Source organism: Pyrgilauda ruficollis, unplaced genomic scaffold (genome assembly GCF_017590135.1).
Source record: "Pyrgilauda ruficollis isolate IOZ18807 unplaced genomic scaffold, ASM1759013v1 scaffold4, whole genome shotgun sequence".
Taxonomy (NCBI): Eukaryota; Metazoa; Chordata; class Aves; order Passeriformes; family Passeridae; genus Pyrgilauda; species Pyrgilauda ruficollis.
The window spans coordinates 10,834,761-10,861,846 of NW_024525489.1; the positions used below are offsets into that span (position 1 = coordinate 10,834,761).

Here is a 27,086-nt window from a genome sequence, read left to right on the forward strand (position 1 = left end):
GGAGCCGGCTCCAGCTCAGGCACAAGGGGCGCGGAGCAGGGAGCCCTGGGCAGCCTCGCGCTTTGGGACAGACAGGTGGGACGTGGAGCGGCGCACGACAAGGACGAGGGCGGTGGGGTGGGCTGCCGCAAGACGAGCGGCACGACCACCTTCGTTCCCCAGCAGGGCTCTGGGCTCCCCTCCTCGCCGCTGAGGGGGGAAGGGGCAGGCAGGGGGAGGTGCTGGGGGCCGGGCGCCCTGCCGGGCCGGCGCTGCCCTCCTCCCGCCCTGGGCCGAGCCGCTTCTGCAGCGCCGGGGGCGGCGGTGGCGGCAGCGGGGCCGATGGTGGCGGCGCGGCGGCGGCGGCGGCGCTGGGGCGTGCTGGGGCTGCTGGCGGCATACGTGGGCTACCTGGGGCTGGGCGCCGCCGTGATGCAGGCGCTGGAGCGGCCGGCCGAGGTGCAGGCGGCCCAGAACCTCCTCCGGGAGCGCTGGGAGCTGCTGGCCAACCACACCTGCCTGCAGGGGCCCGCCCTGCAGCGGCTCGTCGAGGTGAGCCCGGGCGCGGCGGCGGAGCGGAGCTCAGCGCCCGCTGGGGCTGCGGGGCAGGCGCTGCCTCTGGCCCGGGGGGCGAGAGCGGGGGGGAGCGACACCAAGCGCGCCTCCAGCCCGAGAGTAACTTTAAAAAAGAACCAACGAAAACCAGCAAACTTTTTCCTTGTGTAAGTGTATGCGCACACATCCCGAAGAAGCCGCCCACGGCGTGGGGCTTTCCGCGGGCAGCCGCCTCGGTCGCGTCGCTCCATGCCCGCGGGCGCTCGGGCTCCCGCCTGTGCTCCCCGCTGGTAGAGGGATGCTTTCGTTCTCTGCGATCGCGCGTTTTGAAGCGCCGCCGTCCTGACTGAAGGCAGGCGGTGGCGGAGTGTCCCGTTATGTGACAATTACCTGCGGTTAATTAAAGGTGGTTTAGGTTTGCTCTTGCACTTAGGAAGCATGAGTTACAGTCTGTGTCGTCTTGCAAGTGGTAGATTCTAATGGGAAGGCTTTGTCGTGGTAAATTTAGTTGTTGTTTATACTAGTGTCAAACTTTTTCCATCTTTTACTTGTTTGAAGGGAAATAGAAAGTCCTTAGGTCTCTTAAATTATCATTGAAAATGCTTCTGAAGATATTTGCAGGATGGTTGCAAAACGTAAAGCAACAACATGCGGTTTGCTAAAGTACAGAAGGTTGAATTTTTATGGTACAGATACGAGTGAAGTGACATAAATGGGTTCTCTCTTTGCTCGGCTTTTGACTGAAAAAGAAAAACCTCCAATATTAAAGTGTCTATTAAAGTGGGAATCCATAAAATCCTCACACAGAATGTGTGAGTATTTACCCAAACCCTTTGATTTCAGTAGGTGCTGGTAATTGAGTATGTACTCCTTGCTTTGGTGTGTCTGCCTCAAATAGATGTTGCCAAATGCAAAGAAAACCTGAGGTTGGCTTGTTCTGTTTTGGTGGGTTTGTGTTTGTTTGTTTGTAAAAGCAGTGTATGATGATGACTGAAACTATAGGAGCTGGTCACTGCAGTTCTAAGAATCGCTTGGAACTTGGATATATACTTTTTTTTTTTCCTCTTCAACAGAGAGGAAAATACAAAAGCCATCCAATAGGATAATTGCGGGTGTTTCAGCAAGGCTCTGGCAGACAAAATTATGCTGATTCCTCATGTCATACTCTCAACCCTTGGCATTCTGAGTAGTATATTCTCTGTTGGCAGTCTGTAGTACAGTGATCATGTGCTATAAATTTGGGCCTTTGTAAGCTACTGTTGTAGCCACTTTTATTACTTACAGTGTGTGCTATGCTACCTGTGGAATTTAAATAGAGAAAAGTGAGAAGTAGAGCAGAGAAGACCAGTCTGGCATTTCATAAAGCTGGATCTTAGTGAAGCTTCATTCAGCACTGGCCCACTGTGTAGTGAGCACCTGGCATGGCACTTGCCATGGGGTTGCAAGTGCTTGGTGAATGATGGTAATGGGGTGCTAGTAGTGGAGAGAAGATAATCACAACTAAATAGGTAGAAATGTCATTCTGTCAGTTTGTTTTACTGCAGCAAGACCTCTACTTGTTCTTGATACCATGGGAATAGGAAAACCACTCAAATCCCTTTAGACCAGAGGTTGTTACAATATGCTGTGTGAGTACTTAATTGTGACTGAGCAAGCCCTTGATGGGAAAGTTACAAATAAGCTCTGTTTCATTTTATGCAGTGTCTGTGTGTGCCTTCATGCTCTGAGAAGCCATACTCTGACTTGGAATGGCTTTGTGTGTTATTTTGAATAACTTTAATACTGAGAAATTAATCCTCAAAAATCCACAGAACTGATGCTTTCCTATACTCTTTTCTAATTTCCTATGCAGCAATCACTGGCATGCTCTAGGTGTGATCGAAAAAGAGATGTTTTTCTGTGCAGTAAATTGTTATTGCAGTACATTGCACATAGTTTATCAGACAGTGTCATCAATGGCTCTTTTCAGATAAGAAACTTTATTCTAGATACACAGCTGATTATTTGCTAATTAAGAAAGACATAAAGAGTGTTTGTGAAAATGTAAAGCGGTATGTGAATTTTAATTGCCTTGACATTACTGGCAACTCCTCATTGTTTTCTTATAGCTCTTTGATTCCAGATAATGCTAAACTGTGTTTGTTTTAAGCGTATATGGGCCAATATGAAATAAAATCCTAGTTTGCTGAGCAGTGTACAAATGTAATTTTACAACCTGTTTATCTCTTAGTTCCTAGTTACCAACCGGGAAGGGAAATCCCCTGTTCCATCCCTTGTGCAGATGGGGGGAGCAACAGAGAGCTCCAGCTTTGAGGAGCTGGCAGGAGAGCATGGAGTGAGGATGGGCAGGAGGGAAGCAAAGCAAGCAAACCATGCTGTAGTAGCTAGACCAATGAATTATCATTCAGTAATTCCTGTGACTTGGGTCCTTTCCAAGGAAGAAGCAGTCCTCTGCTTAACAAAGGAGAGGACAGAAGGAGGTGAAAATAGCAGACCAACGACAAAAACACCAGTGGAGGGAAATGTGTTAGAAAGCGTGTGACATCTGTGGTGGTGGGCCCCTGCTTCCTGTAGCTGGATTTTGTTGGGGCTCTCTTGGAATTGGCCAGCTCTTCCCCTGCAGGAGCAGTTCCACATTTCCTGGGTAGCTGAAAGTAGCACATGCAAACACTTTACATGTAAGCAAATAAATGATGGTCATGTGTTCATACACACACATAGGGCACAATGGATGCACTGTGGCCACAAGTCTCTCTACAGTGCATCCAGTGATGTTTACTCAAGGAACACATAAGTTTGACTTTGTTGCCCCATCTAACCCCAGGCTATTGTTCTGCCATTGTACACAGTCTGACTGAACATGTGCTCACCAGGAACAAGACCGAGAGCAGGCCATCCTCATAAGCCACTAGGCAGCATGCAAGGAGGGCAATATCTGGCCTTTTATTATCATTATGGTGGTGATCTTTACATGCCAGAATTACTGGGTGTGAGGTCACACCAAAGGAAGCTCTCAATGATAAGTCTTGCAGAAGATGGCAGCAGATGCAATGATAAGACAGATTGCAGGTGATACACTTTCAATACAATGAAGAAAAGTAGCTGGACTCAGCTGGGGAGAAAAATATCTATGTCCGGGCAAAAATTATGTTGGTTCTAGATCCTGGAAGTGTCCAGAAAGTGAGGCTGCACACCAAGAGAACAGTTTCTCTATGGGCATATTTCTTGGAGCTGAGACCGTTTCTGTCCTTTTGGGGTTGGGGACACCTAGACATGCTTTGGTGTGAATCACTTCTAGTGGAAAAGTGCCTCAGCTTTACTGCATCCTGTGAGCATATATGTATCTCTGGTCCAGCTGAGCTGTCCTCCAAACTCACTCCTTTTCCTGCATTATTTTCAATGGTTACAGGCACTCAGCTACTGTGCTTGCCAGTGTCTCTTTAATCAGATGATTGGCTGTCGGTCCGAGTTTCAAACAACACTTTCTGTGTGTAACCCTATTACCATAACATCCCTTCATGCTATCCTTCCTTTTTTTTGATACAAACCTTTTGTGTTGTATACATATTTCCCTCATACAGATGTTTCCTATATATTTATTTTATTGTTCTATTGGTTTTCTATTGTAGATATATGATGCTATTTAAACACAGTTGCTTTCATAAAATGGGAAAATGAAAACTGAGCTAATTTTTTGGGCGGCCTAGAAACATGTAAGGTGTAGTGAAAAGGGCCTAATGCCAAAGGGCATGTTATAAACTAAATGGCTGCAGGTGGATCTAGATACTCTTATCTCCAGAGTCAACAGCTAGAGGTACACAGAGAGTTTGAGTAGATGTTTACAAGAGCAATGAGATCCCACGTGACTGAAATATCCTCATCAATACCTTGGCTTGTACTGACATTGAACCAGCAGAGAATTGTGACAGCTGTCAGGAAATAAAACCCTGAAAACACAGCTTACTAAAATAATCTTGCGCTCAGATGGTGCAACAGGAAGGGGTGAGCATCAGAGATCACCTGACTGTGATGAGTGTCTTTAAGGAACAGCAATGGCTCCTGGTATTGTGGAGCTGTCATATCTATATAGAACCAAATTTGGTCAAATTAACTTGTCACAGATGTAATAGAATTGATCCCCTGTACTCATTCTTTCCAACTTCATGCTTATCAAAATGTATTACTACTTTGCTTAAGCTACAGCAAATTCATCATTCTCCAGACCTGTTGATTAAAAGAGCTGTGGGTGCCTTACCAAGAGCATGCATTCTGTGCAAATAAAACCATCTTCTAGCACACGATTGACAAAAGTTGTTGAAGGTAAGATCATTATTCTGTAAGGCTGGCACTATATCATCAGACTTCTTGGAAGGTGACGAGAAGACATACTGGTGACCTCTTTCTGGTTAGTTGACTCAGCTCAAGGTCTTCTGGTAGTGTCTAGTACCTGTGTTCAAAAAGATAAAGGCAAGGGAAAATAGGCACGGCAGCCTATTATATCATACCTCTGCCTAGAGAGTTATGTTCTTTTGGTGTTATCAAATTCCCAGATCCAGCTGGTCAGGCTTGGTGGGAAGCAACAAGGGAGTATAGCCAGCTGGCATTGAGTGATGAGTGTCTCAATAATCTCTCCTACCAGAAGGTTTGAGACCCACAACTAGCAGTGAATTGCTAAAGACTAGGGGTGCCTTCTAAAAAGAGAAATGATAATTCTTGTCAATTGTTTGAAGATGTGGGTTATTCCTACAGGTACCTGTTCTTCATACTTTATCTTTTTTAATGCAATTAAAAGAAAAACAACTAGGGAAAGAAATCTCAGTTTTACAAGAATAGTACAATGCAACCTTTCTGTGTTCTATAAATTATACAGGCATCTTCTTTGAACTTGTTTCAACAGGCCCTGCCTATTTCTTTGCAGCCCAGCTGTCGAGTAACTGTTCTTGTTGGGGTTTGGAAAGTGATTGGAATTCATTAGCACTCTGTCTCATGAATCATGCCACAGATTCTTCCTTGATATCAAAGCTTAATTTTCAGAAAAAGTGCTAGTGGGTTACAGTAGCATTGGTTGCAGAATTGCCACACTAAACTACATCTTTTGCTCCTTTCCTGTTGGTGAGCAAGTCTAGATGAATTCAGGAAAATGTAGTGCACACTCAGCTGCGAAGTATAAGTACTTTTTTGCTCTCAGGGTTCCTTTGGTTTTTAGGAACTAGTGCCAATTACATGAGCAAACATTGCTGGGGAGACAGAGGAGCAGTTACTTGATCTGCTCTCAGGTTATTCAAGTGGCATAAAATTAAGGAAAAAAACCCCAACACTATGAATTCAAAAGTTGGATATATAATTTTTTTGGGTTTTTGTTTTGTTTTGGTTTTTTTTGTTTGTTTTTTTTTTTTTTTTTAATTTTATTTTGTGCCAGTTCATCTTTCAGGCAGAATTCATGCAAATTTCCTCTCCAGACAAAGACAAGGGACCAGAGCTCATGGCTGGGAAAGGTGTGATTAATAATCTATTTGTCAATTACTTGGAAATTAATTGACCTTTGTCCTTGCAATCTGAGACCAAGGTTAATGTTAACCATTTTCTTCTGATTTTCATCTGGTATTCTGTGAGGCATAAATGAATGTTTATATGCCAACATTGCACAGAATTTCCAGCACGCCAAGTTTGTGTTGTTTTCTCATTAATCTAAATAGTAGCTTGGTGCCTTTTGAACACCTTATTTTCCTCCTTTATATGTTGCAATATATATAATAATGTGAGGTAAAGTGTCTGTAATGAGACAAGCCATTTTCAGGAGTTCATGTGTGCCCTGGAAAAGTTTATTTTTGTACATGAATATGTAAACTTGAACTAAACTTGAGAATAAAGTTTCTTACACCAGTCCATTTTTGCCTTCTTTGAGAACTGCTTTCAAATTCACTTAGTAAATACTGCTTTTGCCTTTAAAGGTATCTCAAGATTACTGTCACCTCTGGCCAGAGTGCCACAGTTCAGAAGCAGGGGACAAACAGCAGTGACAGGATCCACAGTTTATAAAAAGGTCATTTGTATGACTCTTTCCTTGATGGTTTCCTCCAGAAAAAAAAAGTTACGAATTCTTATGGATATATTTGGTAGGGTCATAAGCTTTTGGGGCTTTGCTTTTGTCATTTTTGTTTAACTTGCTCATTTTGGGGAGGGCAGGCAGATTAGAATAATTCTGTTTAATCATTTATCTAAAGCTTACTTTTTGCTGTGAAGATTATGGGAGGAAAGAGAAGCATAGTGTTCTGTAGAAAGAGATTGTGAAGAACATAGTGCCTCAGTTTACATATACACATTCATTCGTTCTTTACTGCTGATCTTAAATACCTTTTTTGAAAGCTGTATCCTAGTCACATGCTGTTGTGACTCAGTGCAGAGGTGAAAGATGGAATTTTTAGCTGGTGTCAAGGAGGTCAGATTAAATAATGGTCCTTCCTTTTGCAGTGCCTGTTGATCAGAAGCTGTGCTGCAGCCACAGCTGGTGGAGGGGCCCACATGTGATGGTAATTGTGAAAGAGAGGAAGTGTGTAAGCTAAGAAAGCTGGGAGTTGTCCAGAGCTGATAACACAGCAAACATGGTAAATGAGACTTATGGGTATGGCTGAAGGATAGAGTGGCTCAGCAGCAAATACAAAAGAATAAACTTACATTTTTTTAGGGAGGAAGACGCAATACTCAAAAGTCAAGTGGAAATCAAGCTGTGGTTGTTGGGGCTTGGTTTTGGTCATTTGGTTTTTTGTTTTGGAGTTGATTTCTTTCAGCTAGACAGTATGAACAGACCTTTTGAGTGTAATTCCAAGTGTATGGTTTAATTTTTGCTGGTAAGACTGTAATAACTACTTTGGGTTTATTGCTGCAAAGCTGTGTAGAGTGGTAAAACTCCAGTATAGGTGAGTCACACATTATCAGTCATCTGTGGAAGTGGAGCCCCAGAGCTGTGAATGGTTAAAATTCAAGCTGTAGGAGTGATTTAATTTTTTTAGTTTCTTTTTTTTTTTTTTGACTCAGATAAGGAAACTCTGGTAGTGTTGTGTTTGGATGTTGCTGCAGAAAGAACCAGCAAATGATAGTAAAGGACAAGGAAAGAAAGGAGTATTACCATCCTAAAATAAGCTTGATAAGGGAGTAAACAGAAATCCACAGCTTCCTCACAGGGTTACCACTTAGCTTGAATTCAAGGAGGGACTTCCTTGCAGAAATATGCACAAAGCAGGCTTCTGTACTGGGAGGAAATCTAACATAGAGCTTGTATTTGCAAGCATTAGCTTATCACATTCCTAACTGAAACTTCAGAGCTTATACTTGAGAAAGGTGGAGCTGGAAGCCCAATTTGACTACTCTGAGGCATTTTTTTCTAACAAAAGTAACAGGATAGGCATCTACATTTTAAATAAACCTCTGAGTGTACATCATGCTATTGTTCTAATCACCAGCCATGGCAATATTAAGTAGCACCAAGCAAAGCCTACTTGCGTGGTCAAAAACCAGAGCAGCCTACTTGATGAGAAAATGCAGCAGCTTGCAAATGAAGTTTCATTGACCTGTGAAGGTCTAAGAATTTAAAATCTCAATTTGTAAATCCTGTAGGAGTCACAATAATTCCCACTAAACTTTTATCTCTAGTTTAAAATTATGTAAGTATTGTCAGCTAAAGATGTACCAGTCACTATAAATTGTAAACTATTACCACCTTAGAGAGGGGGAAATAAGTGCAGAGAAGTGAAACTATGGTTTTATGTTGTACAGCTTGTCTGTTAGTAGAAACCAAAGAACCACTGCATTCTGGTTTTTTCCTATTACTTTAACCACCCACCTGTTTCCTTTCTGCTTTTTGAAATGCACATGACCTTTAAAGTTCCCAAAATATCAAGACCAAGCTCCGCAAGTTCGGTATTTTTTGGGTTTGAGCAGTTGGTGGTCTTGACTGAGGTCTTAGATTAGGCAGATAACTGCTTTTGAACACTGGGTTTAAGATGCTGCTTCTACTACTGCCTTTTCATGCATTGGGTTTTGAGACAGACACTGTACAGATCTCCAGCCTTGTTAAGAGAAAAAGGAAAATCCCTAGGATTTCACTTCAAAGAAATCATAAAGTAAAACAAAGTTTCCTGGCTCTCAAAAAGGTTGGCTAAGGAAACTAAGCACTTATGATGCAACATGTGTGATTCACTTTCTTTTTAGTACCTCTTGAACCCACTATAATATAAAATATACTTGAAATTTATTTGAAAATCCATAGCAGAGACGTATCAACACCTCTTCAATGGAAAAAGCAGGGACAATTCAGCTGTTCTGCTAGAGTGTTTATCAGTTGGGTTTTTTCCTGTGTTCTCTCTAAAATTATAAACTATTTTTAATTTTTTTATTAAATTGAGCAATAGCCTAAAGTCTAAAGAGCAAAAGTCTAAAGGAGTATAAGTAAATTAAGGAGAATATTCACTGATATCTCCCTGAATGCTCGGTCAGCCTTCAGGAGTTTGCAATTCAATGACTTCCTGTGCCAGAAGTAATTTCTGTGCATTAATAGCCATCTATGGATTTCTCTTTCATGAATCTGTCCCCATGGGCACACCTGCAGGAAGGCAAGCTCCATTAGTTCTACCATTCTCAGAAGAGTCAATCTTTAGTTTTCTGTCATTGTTGCTATAACAAAAGTTGATTCTAACTAGTATAATAAAACATTTTTTACTTTGAGAAAACAAAGACTGTATCCTTATCTCCAACCATTGTGAATATTCCCTTTTAAGGGTGGCATCAGTTGGTCTTTCTTCCTAACAGTAATGAACTTGACATTTTTTCTGGGAGTGTTGTTTTATTCCAGTGGCTTTGATTTGCATGAATATTCAGTGGTCCCCATTGGACTGGCTTCAACAGGTGAATGGGCCTAATGGTTAATGATGTTTTCTGGTTATTTGGTAACAAGATTTAACAAATAAATGCTTAGAGACTTCTTGCTGAAAGGGCTTGGAGACGTCAGCAAGCATATCAAGTGCCTCAGTACCAGAAACAGAAAACAGCTGGCATACTGCAAAATCAGGGCTCGCTCTTGGCCAGTGAGTAATGGTTGGGTGGTACTTCCTTCCCACTGACAGCAGTGCAGGTCACTGTCCATTTAGGGCAAATGCTTTGGCCAGTCTTCAGAGCCTCAAGACACTTCCTGTGCCTGAGGGACTGTGCTAGCAGTGACCCTGGGATTCTGAGTTGTTACAAGTCACTGCAAAGCTGGCATAGGTGCTCACAACTGCTCAGCCTCTTGCTTCTAAACCAGGCAGAACAGAAGTGCTGCAAAGATGTGAAATTAAACATTTAATGACTTGGTTACTGCTGCTTGCTTCTCACGTTATGTCTTTTGCAGGCTCTTTGTTTCCTTTTTCTGTATGAAGGTTTTTCCATTTATTTGGGCCAATTGTGCTACAGGTTCTTGCAATCCTCTCTGGTTCTTAAGTGTTTTTGGCTTTAAAAACTTGATGTTGAGTGTAATATTGTCTACTGCTGAGCTTGTATCAGCAAGACATCAGGCAGGAGAATGGACAACAAACATGCTGCGTGTTTGAGATTTTCAAGTATCCCTGATCCAGCTGACAATAAATTTATCCAAGAACTGGAATGCTGCTGTTCCAGCAGGTATATATGTGTTCAAGGCTAACTAAGAACTGCACAGAGCACAGTTTACAGAAGGAAATTATGAGGAAAATATCAAGCTTTTTATTTCAAATTTAACTGCTGGTTTCTGGAGGGGGAAAAAATAGGTCATCTGTATAGTTTTCAGTGTCTCTCTTGCCATTTAACTTAATTTGGGAGTTATTTTGTGTTCATGTGCACTGATTCCTGTCTAGGCCATTGTCTGCAGAGTTTCTTACACTTCTTAAACCAAAGGTCAAATGTTGTCAGCCTGTACCTCATGTAACCTCAACACAGACACCAGACCTGGAAGAAGAACGATGAGTGGGGGAATTACACACAACTGTTCAAAATAAATCCTTCTGGAAGCTTTTTGAGGCAACCTTTTCTCTCTCTCTCTTTTTTTTCTTTTTTTTTTTTTTTTTTTTTTTTTTTACAGGAGTAGTTGCATGGAGAAGGGAAGCAGGGCTTGGTTCTTTTATGTCACTAATGCTATATACAAAATCTTTTTTTTTTCTAGTTGCCCCACTCAATGTTACAGCGACAATTTGCAGAAGGAAGCAAAATGCAATATAACATGTGTGGTCCTTAGCTGTTCTCAGAGCACAGGCTCTCTGCTCTGTCTCATGATTTAGAACTTAACAGATTATAGTGTGACTCTGAGGGGTTTAAGTTGCCTTCAGTTATGAGTAAATCAAGATATTTCTGAGAATGCATTATCAAACAGTGTTTATTGCTTAGAAAAATGTGTTGATCTCTGAGCTGCTCCTTGGTCTTAGTGTGAGAATTAGTAGCTCTAGGGAAAAGAGATAATGATCCTTGTAGTTAAGCTGCTGCTTAGGACTCTGGAAACAGTTTTTAATTCACAGCCTTGTATAATGTTATATAAATAATATAAATTACGTAGAGCACATTACATCAGTAAAATGGGACAAAGCCTCCTTGATTTGCAGGCTTGACATGCCAGTTTGTTTGGTGGATGTATAAACTACAACTCCTTTGCAAAACCAAAAACTCATCAAAATCTGAGTGTGATTGCTTTTATTATCAATGGTGAAAGTTTTATCAGTAGTCTTTTTTGTTAGGATGGGGGCAGTATTATTTAGAATCTGCATGTCTTTTTCAGAGATGATTAATTTTATGTATTCCTGGTTACACTTTGCTTTCAAAGATGATCAACTGTCAAGTGAAGTGTGAAATGTTTAGTGTCCATGCTGTGAATAATGTTTTTTTGGACATAATTGTCATTAATTTTGTTGGCGTGGGAAGGTATAGTCAGATGTGGGCACTGTTAAGACATATGATATCTTATTTTGGTGTAACGTTGCTAGTGACTTCTAAGTCTTTCCCAGGAGGATTGAACAGAATCGGGCATAATGCTAATCTGATGTCTTCATTCCCATTTGTAGTCCCAGTGTGGGGACATACTGGCCAAGCTGAGTAGTCTCAGTCTCCTATAACACACCAGATACATTCCTCCCCCGTCCAGGGGGCTTCCCTGCAAGGGATCTGTATCATTGGCATATGCATGTATATTTGCTGCTCTGGGACTTCTGCCACTGGAATATCCCATCTGGAAACATTTCATTTTCCTAATGAATATGTCATAAGGCAGTCTTAATTATTGTCTGTCTAGGCCTTCTCTAGTTAGATCTTACCCTCCAATTTCTTCAATATTTTTCTATATAATCTACCATGTGCATGTGCAACTTTGTTGTATTGCTGTAGATGCCCTTTTCTTAGAAGCAATATGCTGTCTTTTGGCTTTTCTGACCTTGCAGCCCTTTGATCTCTAAGGCACAGGAGATCCTCTACTAAAAGGGAAACAACAGAATCAGAAGTGGTTGTAGTTTGGGATTTTACCAGCCAGAAGTGGAAATACCAGTCACATGAACTTGCCTTTAAGGGGTTTGTGGGATCTCATGTTATTCTCTCTTTGCAGGGTATCATCCAAGCCTACAAGAGTGGCATAACCCTCCAGGGAAACACCACTAGCCTGGGCAGGTGGGACTACAGTGGGTCTTTCTTCTTCTCCATATCTGCAATAACAACCGTTGGTAAGAGTTCCCTGCTTACAGGGCCACCTCATAGGTGGGAAAAGAGTGGGAATGGGGGCCTGTGCTCAGATGCTGCTCCAGCACTGTGTGGTTCCCTGGAGCTGGCAGTAGGGAAGCACCCATGAATCCAGCCCTAGGAGTGCTTTGTCAGTGCCAGTGCAGTAATGATCTCTAACTGATCAGACATAGGGATAATTAGCTCAGGACATATTCCTGGTGAGTTACATGGCTTCTGGGGCCTGAACTTCGTGGTGCTGTGCTGCCTGGACTTTCCCAAGTCTTGTGCACTCTAAGAAGTCTGAGGTGAATTGTGCATTGAAATGGCATTTTCCAATCACAAGGACAGGAATGATTGTGGAAAAATCTTAATGCTGGCTATTGCATCTTCAGAAACTCTATTTATGAATTATTCCTCCTTATTATTACCTGTATTAAATGAGGACCTGCTTGTACAAGTGGAAGTTAAGTAACTGGATCAACATCACAATTCAGTTGACTCGGGTTTCAGTAAATGGGTAATGCAAAGCCACGAAGATATTATGGAAATAAGTAGGGGGAGAGAAGGTGGAAAAAATAAAATGTACTAGGTACAGAGCTAGTTAAGGCAGATGCTGTTAATTATTGTCAGTTCATGTCCCGTGTCCCCAAAACCATTAATAACTTGCCCTGATGTCTTTTTCTTATGGTGTGACCCAGTATTAAAAAAAAACATGTAGGGGAAAGTATGTGGAGAGGTGGTTGTTTAGTATCAAAATCCCTCACAGGTTTCTTGATTTGTCAGCTCTCTTCAATTTTAAGTATATTTTTAAATCAAGATTTCTCTTTTTGTACCCAAATGGAACCTTCTTTGATTGCTGATTGTTTTTGAAGATACATTGGCTCCAGAACACTAAGCCCCCAAGCATGAGCTCAAAGAAAGAGAGGGTTTGTGGGTTTTCTGTGGGGGTGGAGGCGAGTGGGTGGTGGTGTGTCATCTTCCTGTGACTCAGTACGTCTTTCTGCCCTGCTCTTTTGCACATGCATTGTTCTGGATGGGAACATGCTTTCAACGTGCTGCACTGCCAGGCAAGGGTTGCACCAGATGATGGCAGTGGAGGCTCATCAGACAGGGTTACTCAGGCTGTGGGTTTCCAGCAGAGCCTGGTCAGTTCCTTCCGGCCTTTGGTACAAAGCAGCATCTGCTTAGAGCTGCTTTGCAAGCCTCAATGCAGTAGTGAATCCTGATGAGTTTCTAAGCCATCAGTGACTGTTTCACCATAGCAAATTTATGTTAATGATATTCAGGAGGAATCAAATTTATCATGTAAAAAAATATAAGGGGATGTTGTGATGTTGGTGGAGACCTTTCTGTTCTTCTATACTAAGAGTAGCTGCTAAGCTACTCTTCCAACCCCCTGCCCCCACTCCCCTCTATTTTTAAGTAAACTCTTTGCCCTGATGGTTATAGGGAAGGAGGACAGAACAGGGCATGACACAACTGAGTTGATAGCAGAGGCAATTGAAAATTGAAAAGAGCCAAATCTTACAGCTCTTTATCTCATGGTTTTAAAGCTGGTGCTATGACTGATGTGATAATGATTTTCAATTGTGGATTTGAGAATGCCATACAAGCCACTTCTATGCAGAAAACTTCAGGTGACTGGACTCTTCATTCTGCTTTTTCAAGTGAAATTGTTAGTTGCATACAGATTAGTGTCATAACACTTTGTTGATAACAGTATGTTGTAGAAGAGGAAACTAGAAATGGTTTCACAGACCCTCACCGTGAGTCTATCATAATCTCTCTTTATGCAAATTCTTGAGGTAGTTGAGGGGTTCAGCCACAGTGAGGATACCACGGTGTGACTTGGAAGGATAATTGACTATGGCAAGTAAAGAGACAAGCTCCTTTCCAAAGAACTCTATGAAGTTCAAAGGGGTGAGTCACAATATGTATAAGGTGTGGCAATGAGATAAATGACAATTGAGAAGGCTTTTGGAGGATTTGTAGAGGTTTTAGTGTTCTTACATAGCAAGTGAGGGTTTATCTCAGGCTGTGATTATGGAGCCAATGAAAGCAGGTTCATCTGCACAAGATTAGCCTATAGGAATTAAAACCCAAGGCATTCTGGCAAATGAGTTCAGGAAGGGTAGAGTTAAGATAATAATTCAGAAGAAAGATTCTTAGGAATTTAGGGGTACTATATGAAGATTTTGAAGAATATAGATGGCCTCTATTCCGTGTGTTCCAGCTGCTGCAAGTCCTTTGGCTTGTTTGTCTCTTCACATTTTTTCTTTGCAATTAATGCTATCTATGCCTTGCTGGCCTCTTATGCAAAATAACATATTTGTGACTCTTGTCCTTAAGTCTTCTCAAACAGTTCTGCCAAAACCACTATCACTTTTACCTTAATCAATTTCCTTTGAGATGCTCTTTCTGTTCTGCCAGCTTCTGTATTCTGCTTTAACATCCCCTCAGAAGGCTAGGTCCATTTCTCAAGTCCTTACCAGAGCACTTTCTCACTGGGATACAGGAGGGGATGTTAACTTCTTTCCCCATTAACACCAACTGAGGGGCATTAGCTTCTTTCCCCACTGACAAGGTTTAAATCCCCTCCTGCAGCATCTTCCGCACTGTATCCCTCTTCCATTTAAATGAGGGCCTCATCTATTTTCACTACTAGTGATTAAAAGCAGCATGTGAACTTTGCGTAAAAAGAGAGTGAGTTCTAACCTGTAGGCTGGACATAGTTGGTGCCTCAATTGCAGATGTTTAAAGAACAGATATGTATGAACTAAAATCGCTTGTTTAAAGAAGTGCCTATGTAGTTTTTGGCCAATCTCATTATTTGAATGGAACTGCATTTATAACTTTGGGATGGGCAGCCCTGGCCACCTGCTGATTCTTTCTCCCGACTGTTACACTTCTGTGCTTTCCTCGTTGCTGTCCTTCCAGATTTTATCTCATTTTCTGCAGATTTTTCCATAAGAACCCTTTCTTCAATGCCCTGAAGGGTCATCCTCAGAGTTCCTGTAGAGCTGTAGTAGTAAACATGATTAAAGAAAGAAAAGCTAAGTTGCTGCTGTTTTTATCTCTCAGACTTCTTTATCCCTTGCCGACACAAAGTCTCTCCTTTCTGTGTTTACTCTCCTCCTACTTAGTTTGGACTAACAGGGCAGAGGTCAAAGCAAGTTCAGAGTGGGGCACAAGATCAAAGTTCCTAAAGTCAAACGACCACAGGGTGGTGTAATTTCAGAGAAGGTGCTAGGGAAAGGCTCTTTCTGTAGTCAGTGATGAGTCTGTGCAAGCCTAAAAGTAGAAGGAGGAAGGAGTATTGTCCTCTCTAGCCTGAATGTCCCTCTTAATATTGGGTGGATGGATGCCATTGCCTAGTGCTGTATTGCCATTTTCTTATGGCACAGCCACCAAAATTCAGTTGTGTGAATTTCAAGGGCCCTTTTTTAGATATAAAATGGGGCAAGTAAACCATCTCACCATGAAAAAAAGGAAGGAAATACCTTTTTCCTGTTCTTTCCTTCTTTGGTTAGTACAGTACATAGCTCCTAAAAGCAAAACCCCTAAGGACTGGGAGATAACAGGAGGCATGGATCAAGCTATTCAGTGAATGATGGTATTAACCACACTGTTACAGACATTTAGTAGTTGCCCCAGAGGATACCAGTGCAGTGAATAAAACAGTAGCAAATTCAGGACTGTGAAATTCTGGTAGGGTAAAGCTTTGGGCAGCAAGAGTTTTGTGAAGACTCTGACCCTCTGCAGTGCTGCCCAGTGTCTGGTGGAGCTCCTGAAAAATGGTCACATTCCTCTCATTGCTGGCTGACAATCTGTTGGGGAATTCAGTTAAGCTAACTTGATGTCTCAAAGTGGTTAAAATACAGAGTAACAGGACCACTTGAGAAAGTGGCTTGGGACCACTTTCATATTTGAATCCTCTGTGAACCTCAGGATCCTCTTTTGTAGGGGAATTCTCTGCTGAAAAGCTGTTGATGTGTTGAGCTTCTCCCTGCCCTGTGACAGCTGGGAGAGCTTCTCTACAGGCTTGGCCAAGTAGGATGTGTCACAGTGGTCCATGAGAGGTCAGTGGTGGGTCTGGGGGCAGCCACTCACAGCAGCATCCTCTGAGTGCTGGAAATGTGGTCTGCTTTCCTGACTGCATGCTATCTCACCCAGCTGAGTCTAAGCCCACTATACAGCTTTCAGTGTATGCACAGCAGGAGTCAAAGACTGCAGTACTCACCTGAAGCATTTTTTTCACTCACTGGAGGAGTGTGCAACTAAATTTTACTCTCATCTGGAACTTTTTAGGGCTAAAACTGTAAATAACATACCTGCCAGGATCCCAGTGAGCTTCCCCATATAAGACACATTCCTGAGATTCTGCCACCACTAGCTTTAAAATCAAATTCTTCAAGGTTTTGGTTTGTTCTAACCATAAAACTGAGAAGCCAATGCAAGCAGTGTGGCTGCTTGGGGCCTGTGTCCTGTTTCTGTCCTGCAGGTACAGGCTCCATGCCTCTAGCATCCTCCCTGGATGGATGAATTGGGAATAACTGACTTCCCATGCCAGGTGTCCTTAGCTGTGTCCAGCTGATAAGTGTTCTTGAACTTAGTGCACTTTGTGGATACAGTGTGAAATCTCACAAGAAGGTTGAGAAGCCGAGCATGTTAATATGTTTTATATGGTTATGGAGACATTCAAAGCGGGAGGGAGGATAGGAACCCCTGACTTGCTGATCTTCCGATGAATGTAGGTGGTACCAAATGACCTCTGAAAATCCTAATGCTTGTAAAACCATAAGATAATTCAGGCTTCCTGGTACCTCAGGAGGTCTCCAGTGCAACTCTCTGCTTAAAGCAGTCAGCTATGAGGTTGGAGCAGGCTAATGAGTGCTTTGTCAGGGTCATCTTCCAGCTAAACTGGGGCCATGCTCACATTTTAAGGAACCAGACAAACATTACCATAAGGCTGTGTGAGTGATCAGTAGGTGTGTTTGTGGTTTTTCCACTTTGAAGTACACAGCGATGTGTCTTGTCCATATCAAGTGAATTTTCTTTTTTTTTTTTTTTTCAATGAAACATTTGAACTTTTTATGGAAAAAACCTTTTACTTCTGCTGGATTAAGACATCCAGATCACTTGTAAAAACCACTAGGGAAAGAAATTTTGGATTTCCTGGAAAGTGTTAGAGTAAGAGCTAGTGGTAGGAGGAGCTGGATGGCTTAAAGATTTAATTTCCTCCAGTGCCTGGGAAAATAGGAATGTGACTCACTGAACATCACCCCAACTGCCAAGCAGAGAAATTGTCTTAAGTATTTAAATGTGTAATGCCAAATAAAATAATTTTGACATTGACACCCCTCAGTGAGCTGCACAGTGGATACCTGGCCCCCAGGTTTAGATGAATTCCTGGTTATTCAAAGCAAAATATTGTCAACAAGAGCAATCTGTAAATTTGAGATTAGACCCATGTCTGTAGGAAGTGATGGATTGTATACTTTCAGGTAGGAGAAAAGATTTAATAAAACAAGAAGTCTTGCTTCTCTAACCAGTAGCTTTATCAGTGGTTTTAGCACTCAAACACATTTTTGGGGGAGATTTAGTTTTATGCTAACCCTGGATTTTTCTGCAGATGAAATTTTTTTGGTAAATTTTCAGATGTTTTTCAGCCTGTGATAGACACTTTTTGTTCTAAGCACTTTTTGATGAAAATACTCTTATATCTGGACAGTGAGAACAAACCTTTCATTGTGGGTAGCAGGAAGTTGCAGCTGCCTCAGTTAACTGAGGGCACTGCAGGTACTGTCTTGTGAATGAAAAGATCTTTTACTAATAAGTCTTATCTTCTTAAGAAGTCTACAGAGCTTCTGAATCCCTTATGGGCAGGAATGTAATGGGAAAGCAGGAAAAAATCCTGAATTACTTAGTACGTGTAACTGAACACATGAGTTAAAGCACATGGTGATGAGCATTTAGAAATAAAACCACTTTTTTGTTTCCTCCAAAGAAGTTTAACTTACAGTACACCTTAGTTCAAAACAAGAGGAGCTATACATGCACTTCATCCAGCTGTTTCAGTGGAAACACACTTTGATGTCTCTGCAGTTTTTAGAGTTCATTTCTCGGTGTCTCTTTGCTCAGACATGTACCAAGTGACATCCCAGCAGCATGCTCATGAGGGATATGACACAACTGGCAGTTAGTTTTGGTTTCTGAATCTGGTTCAGATCTCCTAATGTCTAGCTCACAGTTATTTAAGACACCAACTAATGATGAACAGGGTAAGTCCTGTTTTCCCATTCCTGCTCAAGTTTTATTACAATTGAGGTTTGTATACAATTAGGTTGGCATTTCTTTGTCTAGTGCAAGAACAAGTGGATGTAACCAGACAGGAGTAAATTTCTGGCCATTTGGCATGATCTAAAGTCTCCCATGCTATTTGATTTTACTTTGTATCCTATATAAAAGCTGGTGGGACATGGTTTTTTTTGGCATGTGTACAGCAACTGTGTACCAAGTCTTCAGAAAATTGTCTCAAACTGCTGAATCCAAGGGAAAAGGGAGCCAGAGAAATCAAATGCAAAGCACGTCTGGTGTTTGGAGGACTGGGTTTACGGTGCACATTAGACCTTCCTACATCATTCAATTTGCCATTCTAAATTAATTGTAACATACAAGTTAAGTTTAGGTGCTCTGCTATCCAGCACTATGTGGCATCCCCACAATTCTGAAGGCTGCTTCACACAGTGACCAGAGAACATGGGCCTTTTTTCTTTTATGTTTCTCTGCAGAGAAACTTAGAAACCTGTGGTTAAAAGAACTGTCCAAGACATTACCCAGTCTTTTAAAACTTGATATAGAAGGAAAAGAAAGGAGAAGGGTTGGGGGGAAACCACCTTGGGAATAACTGGCCGTAAATGTATGTGACTCATCTTCAGCCTCCAGTCCTACAGTAAATGCCCCCCAGCACTTTCTCCTGGGCCAGGTCAGGCCACAAAACACCCTAATCCCATAAGAGAAAAATTGGAACTAATCCACTGAAATGTCACAGCCAGTATGAAATGCATCGCACCAGACACATCTTTCTATAAATTGCTTAGAAGGGGTCATCTATCAGATGTATTTGCCTACATATCTCATTACCACACTTGTTAGTCTAGAAATGGTGAAAGAGGGCAGAAATTAGCAATCACTGGGGAAAAGCGCATTAATATTGCAAAGAAGGAGTAGTAGTGGCACGAAGTCTTAATTTAGCCCCTTTTTTTTTGACTGTATTTCAAAACATCTAGTTACATAATAGCATCCCATTCTTTCTGGGGGATGCTCTTCCCCTTCCCAGGGACAGGTTCCTGGGGCTCCTTTGGAGGTGTATTGTGTGCCTAAAATTATTGAAGGGGATGTCCTCCATGTAATCAAATTTGGGATTTAGCAATAATTTTACTTAGCAATAGTTTGCCCCCAGACCGTTTTCTGGGTGTAGTTTGCTGGCAGACATGCACAACTAGCTGCAGAGTTGTCCATGGTGAGAGATTTTTGTTAGCAAAAACTTGGCACGTGTAGATATCCCCAGCTCATAGCTGCACGCATTTCTACATTGTTGGTCAGTGGCTTATTGCATCTGGCACGTGACAGAGGTTAATGAAGAAATGGCACTCTTGAGTTAACCACAGATGTTTGCACTCTCACTTATCTGGGATACAGAGCCCAGCCCTGGGGCCTCTCCCTGCTGGGCACTGCTCACTTGCCCTGAGGCCACAGCACCCAAAAGCAGGGTAGCAAGGCAGCAGTGGAGGGAGCGCCTCTGTGCTTGTTGTGCCCATGGCTGGGTGGCACTGGGAGGGGATAGCATTACTTGTGGTAAGAAGATAACCTCCTCTGTGGACATACACCAATCTCTAATGAGCAGAGGTGATTTTTGGAATATAGTCAAGGCCATAGGTCTCTCACAGCTAAGGCACTGTTGAAATGCTCATGGTGTGCTAGTTCTTCTCTCTTTGAAAGCATCCTGTGAAATATACCCTAGTTAAATCTGACTTTCTTGTGGCAGAAAACACTGGAAATTACAAGTGCAAGTTTATGGGACATTTTAAAAAGAATGTGTGGGGAATGAAGACAAGTGATTTTGAAGCCAGAACAATCTGGGGATGCAAGCAAGGCTGTGATTGCAAGGCAGGACCTTTTATTAGATCACTTCCTATGACTAGAAGAAAGAAGAAAAATTTTAAATGTTTTATTTTTTTCTTTAGGTTGGAAATTGAAGTATTTTACGCATGTTAAATGTAATTTCTCTGGATATATTGACTCTAGACAATAATTTTGACAATTTAAGGCTTATTTGTTACTTGTGGTGCAAAGAGTATAAGCAAAGAGGCAGTGTTAAGTTCATGAGTCCCATGGGACAAAGGTAGAAAAGGGTGGTTGTTATAATTAAAACACCATTGTTGTGATTCAGAGACCATCTGACAGCGATGCAGGATCATGTACCAGTAAAGCCCATGCCAACAATGCTTACAAAAATTGAACTAAACGGAAGGTTTGCATTTACGTCAGATCCCAGCCAGGGCACTGGGTAGGGGAGAGGAAATTGACTGGTAAATGGAAAAGGAACTAAGCAAAATTGGCAGGGACAGAAATGTTATTTTCCAGCCCACAATAGGATATGACAAACAATGGATGTAACTTACAGTTATTTATAAAAAAGGTCCTTTTGGAGCAGTGACCTTCTCACCTAACTTCTGTAGATGATGGAGGTTCACCCCTCCAGGGGGAAGGGGTAATTAGAGACTATTTTAGGTTTAATTCTTCATTCCTCCCTTGTCTAGGCTATGGGAACCTGAGCCCCAGCACTGCAGTTGGTCGAATCTTCTGCATTGTGTTTGCACTTTTTGGGATCCCCTTGAACCTTGTACTCCTGAACGAAATTGGGCACCTGATGCTGCTTGGGGTTCAGCATTGTGCCCGTCACCTGGAAGAGGTGTTTCACTGGCAGGTAAGCAGTATGGACAGGCATACCTCAGAGAAAAAAAGACAGGGGACATTGTCTGGTATTTGAGATCCTATGACTAACAAGGAAAGGCTGGCTGATTATTTGACCAAAAAGGCAATAATACTCAGGAATAACTGGAAGCAAATAAATTTAGGCTATGACAGCCCTATGAGGTGTCAGATAAGGTTGTTTATTAATTGAAGGAAATTCTGTGATGAATGACTTCCCCTACAGCAACAGAAGTGATAAAGCATGTGAGCAATGCACAATCCTAGACTATCTAGTCTGTTTATCATCAGCTTTAGTGAGAATTGCATGTATAAATTACATGGGAACATTTGTAGAACAGGCTTTAAACTGGCATGAATTTAGGACTTATGAAGGTGATACCCAATTTGTGTTGGCTTGGTGTCAATGTTTAACCTCAGCTGGCATCTAAGCACCACGCAGTTACTCACCCTTTCCCAGTGGGATAGGGAAGAGAATCCAGAAGAGTAAAAAAACTCATGGGTTGAGGTAAAGACAGTTTAATAAGTAAAGCAAAACTTGTGCACACGAGCAAAACCAAAAAAAGGAATTTGTTCACCACTTTCCATCAGCAGGCAGGTGTTCAGCCATTCCCAGGAAAGCAGGACTCCATTATGCATAACACTTACTTGGAAAGAAAAACTCCATCACTCTGAACATTCCCTGCTTCCTTCTTCCCTCAGCTCTATATGCTGATCATGATTCCATATGGTATGGAATATCCCTTTAGTCACTTGTGCTCAGCTGTCCTGGCTGTGTCCCTTCCCAAATTCCTGTGTATCCCCAGCCTACTCACTGGAGGAGTGGGATGAGAAGCAGAGAAGGCCTTCAACACTGTGCAGGCACTACTCAGCAACAATAAGAATATTCTGTATTACCAACACTGTTTTCAACACAAATTTAAAGCACAACCTCCTACTAACTACTGTGAAGAAAATAACCATCCCAGCTGAAGCCAGCACACATGTAGAACAGATACACTGTTTGTTGCAGTGGAATTGAATGAATGTTTGTATGCTTTTGTGGAGTCCATCATCATATTATCATCATCTCCAACTGGAAAATAAGCTGGACTTTCCTTGCTGCGCTTCTTGGGCAATCTTTTTATTTGGTTTTTTTTTTTTTTTTTCTTCCTCTTTTACTAGAATAAAGCTTCCTTCCTGATGAAGACCTGTGCACTGGTAACTGGCTTGTTATTGTTCCTCCTGCTACCTCCCTTGTTATTCTCTGACAAAGAAGGCTGGTCTTATGAAGAAGGCTTCTACTATTCCTTCATTACCCTCAGCACTATAGGGTTTGGAGACTATGTGATTGGTGAGTAGTTCACATTTTGTTGCTTTCACCTGCTGAGCAGCAAATCCGGGACATAGAAAGCTCCCCAGTGGCAATTTGGCACCAGTAGCAATCCCCAGACCTGATGATCAGTACGTTGTGGTGTGCATTTGGCAGGGTGGAAAAGACATGATTTCTACCATAGCAATGCCACCTGTGGAAAGGCAAAGGCATTGTTTCCCAGTCAGTAAGTGGCATTAAAGTGGCCTGTCCCTTGGGTGACTACATCACCAGGCAGGAGTGCTGTGGTTTAATCACAGTGGTTGCTGAGGGCACACTTATCACACTCCAGTGCATTGGCACCCATTAGTTTTATGCAGATGCAACTCTGCATCTTCATTAACAGACAGGGACTGGTTCTTCTGTCAAAACCCTAGATAACTACATTCTAAAAGACAGCTGAAGTCACTTAGGTATAGACTGTCAGGCACCAGGCACTACTTAGTTTTGGATGCCAAAACCCTTTGCTGGAGGAAATGGGATTGGGTCCACACCCACTACATTTGCTGAAACACAGGACACACCTCTTTGATAAAGACTTTCTCATTAAAAACAAATTGATTATAGAAACACATGCACTCTTGAATTCCTGAGAGACAGAAAGACTAAAACATCCTATTACGGAATTGCTATTTTCTTTTCTTCGTAGCACTTGCTTGATGCTTAGACAACGTAGTGGCAGTTACCTTAGGACTTGTCTGTAATGCATCAAAGTTATGATTAGAGCTTGTGTAGGCACATGTAAATAAGTTAGGAATAAAGTTAGCTTGGGCAAGGATAGCCAGATGGAGCTTGACAAAAGCTGGGTCAGCTCAGTGTTTTCCTATACTGATTTTACAGATGATGCTGAACTCTGGGCTACAACAGCTTTACTTCTCTCAGTTTCTGGTAATGAATTTGGTATTCCTTCCTCTTCCAGGTGTGCCTTCACCTGTGTAGTACCTTTGTAACTGGAATACTGCCATAGAGACACTAGGTTTGGTATGGGAATAATTGAATATGTCAATTGTGATATGTAGAGGCTAAACAATTTTGCCTTACAATCCTGTATGTGTGGTTTATGGCTCAAAAATGAGGTTGAAGTGACCTTCACACTGTTTCCCCACTAGTGTGATACAGAGCTGGGAGGAATGTAGGGAAGCATCTCTGCAGAAAAGGACCTGGCAGTCCTGATGGGCACCAAGTGTCCATGATCCTGCAGAGAGTGTCTCTGTGGCTGTGAAGGCCAGTGATAATGTCAAGCTGTCTTCCAAGGTTTGGTTGTTCTTGGAGGTTTTAGAACTGCTCAGGCTTCTCTTCTCCTCCTCTCAGAGACTCTCTTGCTTATATCTGGTTTTACAAGATAGGTATAGTGGTACATAAAACCTGCTTACCTCTCTGCCTGCAGGGACCTCTGTTACATGCGAATAGAATATTGTTGTGCTGAGTCATAAGCAGAGAAACTAAACTGTGTGCTTGAATGTGAATAATTATACTTTGACATGGATGTAATTAGTTTTCTTTCTTATGAGTGATATTTGTAATTCCTAAGGAGTACTAGGCTGTTGCTGACACATCATGAAACATACTTACAACATCAGTTCACACGCTAAGTAGGTGGCATACTTGTGTTTTATGTAGAAATCACTAATATTCAGTGATATTTCAACTGTCTTTGCTTTACATGTAATGTCTCCTTTGAGACACTCTTGATCCAATGTAGAAATGTTTTGGGTAATTCTGTTGTAGGGATGAACCCAGATCGCACCTATCCAAGCTGGTACAAGAATGTAATCTCTCTGTGGATCCTCTTTGGGATGGCCTGGCTAGCACTGGTTATCAAATTTTGCATCAACATTCTAGAGAGCTCCAGTGACTTCTGTCAATGCAACAAGAAGAACACAGAGATGGCCGAAGATTTAATGGATGGCAACAAAAATAGCATGACTGGACTTCAAAATGCGGAGATCTGCAGTGACAAAGACACAAAAATTAAGGGACCAGTTGAATCTCACTCTTACACAGCTCCTACAGAAACCATCTAGGGAAGAAAAATATTCTCGTTGTCCTGTAGGTTTTAGTGCACCAGAGATGAGCAATTTAGAAATGTGTAAGTGGAGCTGCCCTGACCTGTGAATGGGATGAAAGTTTGTTTATTGAGCTTGAAATGCTTTTATTTTGAATTGATCAATGACAGAATGTTTCATTTCCAGCACCACCAAGTACTACCAACAGGACTCTTAGCCAAAAGTAGATTTATGGAAATATTACCTGCCTTTCCACCTCAATCTATGAGGTAATCTTTGACATCCCCGAGCAACACGAGCTGTTGTGCATTTCTTTGCATGATCTTGCAGCCTCTAGCTACACGTATGGCACTTTGCATATGCCACAGCCATAAAAACAAGTGCCATTTAATGCAGGAAATAAATGGCATATTGCCAAAAGAAATGAAAAGAAATGAAAAGCACTGTTTAAAGCTATCTGGCAGTCATGGCAGATGTGCACCGTCACCTATGTACTTGTGCTTGTGAAAGGTGGTAACAAGGTTTTGCTCTCTGATTGTTCATATGAGGATGGCAATGCAGAAGAGCTCATGGAGGGACCTGATAGAAACAGATCATTCAATTTTTTAAAAAGTAATTTCTACATTGGCAGTCTGCTAACAGAAGGAAACTGGATATGCTATTCCTTACTTCAGAACTTATGTGGGTTCATTCTTTGAAGTATTTTGCAGACCAAATGTCATCAGCTCAATGCAGCAGTTCATTTAGATAGATTTGTATTTTGTCACATCTTGGAAGTCAGAAAAGGAGGACTAGAACAATTTTAAAAGTCAGTGGTTCCAACGTTTTCCTACCACCAATATTAACAAGGACTCCTTCAGTCTAGAAACAGACTGAATTTTCTTCAGCTATGATCAAGAGATGCTATTGTGATGAACTTCTCATGTCATGAATGATTAATGTACCTGATCTATCTAACATCTTATATCAACTGTCTTTGATCTGTAGAATGACATGCTTATTTGGCCTTTGTGTCAGTCATGAAACAGAACTTGGTTGGGTCTTTTTATTTCCATTAAATTCTCAAAAATATTTTGACATTTTATGCCATTTATAAAGGCACAACAGAGTCTAACTCCTGGTGCTGTTTGCATTCCGTTATCTGTTCTTCTCATTTTGTTATTCCTGTTGTGCGATTTGCATCTTAAGCATTAACTTTGAAAACTTCACCATGGCAGCAAACCAGAATGAAGCATTTGGTTGAGCCTTCAGCTTTTGCAATGAACCAAGGTTCCGTGGGGTTGTTAGAGAAAAGACTGAAAACAGAGTCTGTTAGAGTATGGGACTGAGGAATTAGAAATATCCATATCTATATTCACAGAAATGGAGTGAGTGAAAAGCATACAGTCTTCAGGAACACAAGTTCTGAAACATAGATTGTGAAAAAAGTGTTTCCAGAAGAGGTCTGATATTGATATCTGGTGGAACTGATTACAGGAAAAAATGCAGCAAAGGGATCAGCTGAATGAAATTCAGTCTGTTGACCTTTTTCTGATTCCACAGTAGTAAATGTTCTCTCAAATACTGTTTGAAGGGGCAAAGATGAGGAAGTGAGACAGTGGACCTCTTGGATCATACTGATGCAAAATAAATATATTTCAAATTTTTGAACACTGGGTAATTTCATTAATAGCCTTTAGCACAAAATTTCTGTTCCATGTTTTGTCTTGCTTATGGATACACAATGCAGGTTTTACTGGCCTATGTGAAGAAGAAAGTGTATTTCTTGAAACACGAGTAAATTACAATTCACAAAATGTGATACCCTTTAATGCGTAATGCAAAACTTGGTAAGTATAGGTGTGTTGTAAAATCGGGGTGCCCAGGAGGTAGTAGAGTTTCTGCTGTCAAAGCACAGGAATGACTATGTTAATCTGTTTCAACTTTTACTTGAAATGTCACAGACTCTGGGAATATCTACCAAATCTGCTATTTGATAAGAAGGCTTATAGAAGATTTGAGAAGAATTTCTTCTTTTGGATTTGAATGTCTATTATATTAATATCATTTAATTAATGTTCTCATCTATTTTTAAGCTGTGGATGGGGTCTTCAAAAGTGACTTTGAAGTTTAGGCACCCTGGTCCCACTGAAAGCAGAATTACATATCTTTGGGCAGCTAATGTGTATTTCTGAAAGGCAAAGGGGAGAGGAACTCAAGGAATAGTCTTGGAAAAAAAGGTTAAAAGCCTTTTGCAGATCTCAGTGCTTCCACTGTATGTCAGGGTTCAGCCACAGACTTAGGCATGTGGCTGGGTCTCAAGATGCCTCATTATCTGCTCTAGCTGTCCTTTCTGAGTCACATCCTCCTGCAGCCCTGCTGCCCAGCCACTCACCACCAGCAGAGTCCTGCCACCCACACTCTGATATCCCATATTTTATGGGAGGCACGTCAGAACTGCTGGCAAACCACATGTACCTCCAAAGCCGAAAGTTCGTGCTTGGATTTTAGCTCACCAA

The 27,086-nt window shown here is 41.6% G+C and overlaps 1 protein-coding gene across 1 annotated transcript; it reads left to right on the top strand.

Moving 5' to 3' along the window:
• The first annotated feature begins 321 nt into the window (after positions 1-321).
• KCNK17 (potassium two pore domain channel subfamily K member 17) lies at positions 322-24,939 on the top strand. The gene is made up of 5 exons (XM_041477135.1): positions 322-531; positions 12,125-12,239; positions 21,060-21,226; positions 22,396-22,564; positions 24,311-24,939. The coding sequence occupies exons 1-5, from the start codon at positions 322-324 to the stop codon at positions 24,604-24,606; spliced, it is 957 nt and encodes a 318-aa protein (XP_041333069.1). The 3' UTR covers positions 24,607-24,939.
• Positions 24,940-27,086: the final 2,147 nt, after the last annotated feature.

Coding starts and splice junctions, on each gene's coding strand:
- KCNK17 (XM_041477135.1), top strand. CDS start 322: ATGGTGGCGGCGCGGCGGCGGCGGCGGCGCTGGGGCGTGCTGGGGCTG. Junction 532..12,124: donor CCCTGCAGCGGCTCGTCGAG/GTGAGCCCGGGC, acceptor CTCTCTTTGCAG/GGTATCATCCAAGCCTACAA. Junction 21,227..22,395: donor AAGAGGTGTTTCACTGGCAG/GTAAGCAGTATG, acceptor CTCTTTTACTAG/AATAAAGCTTCCTTCCTGAT.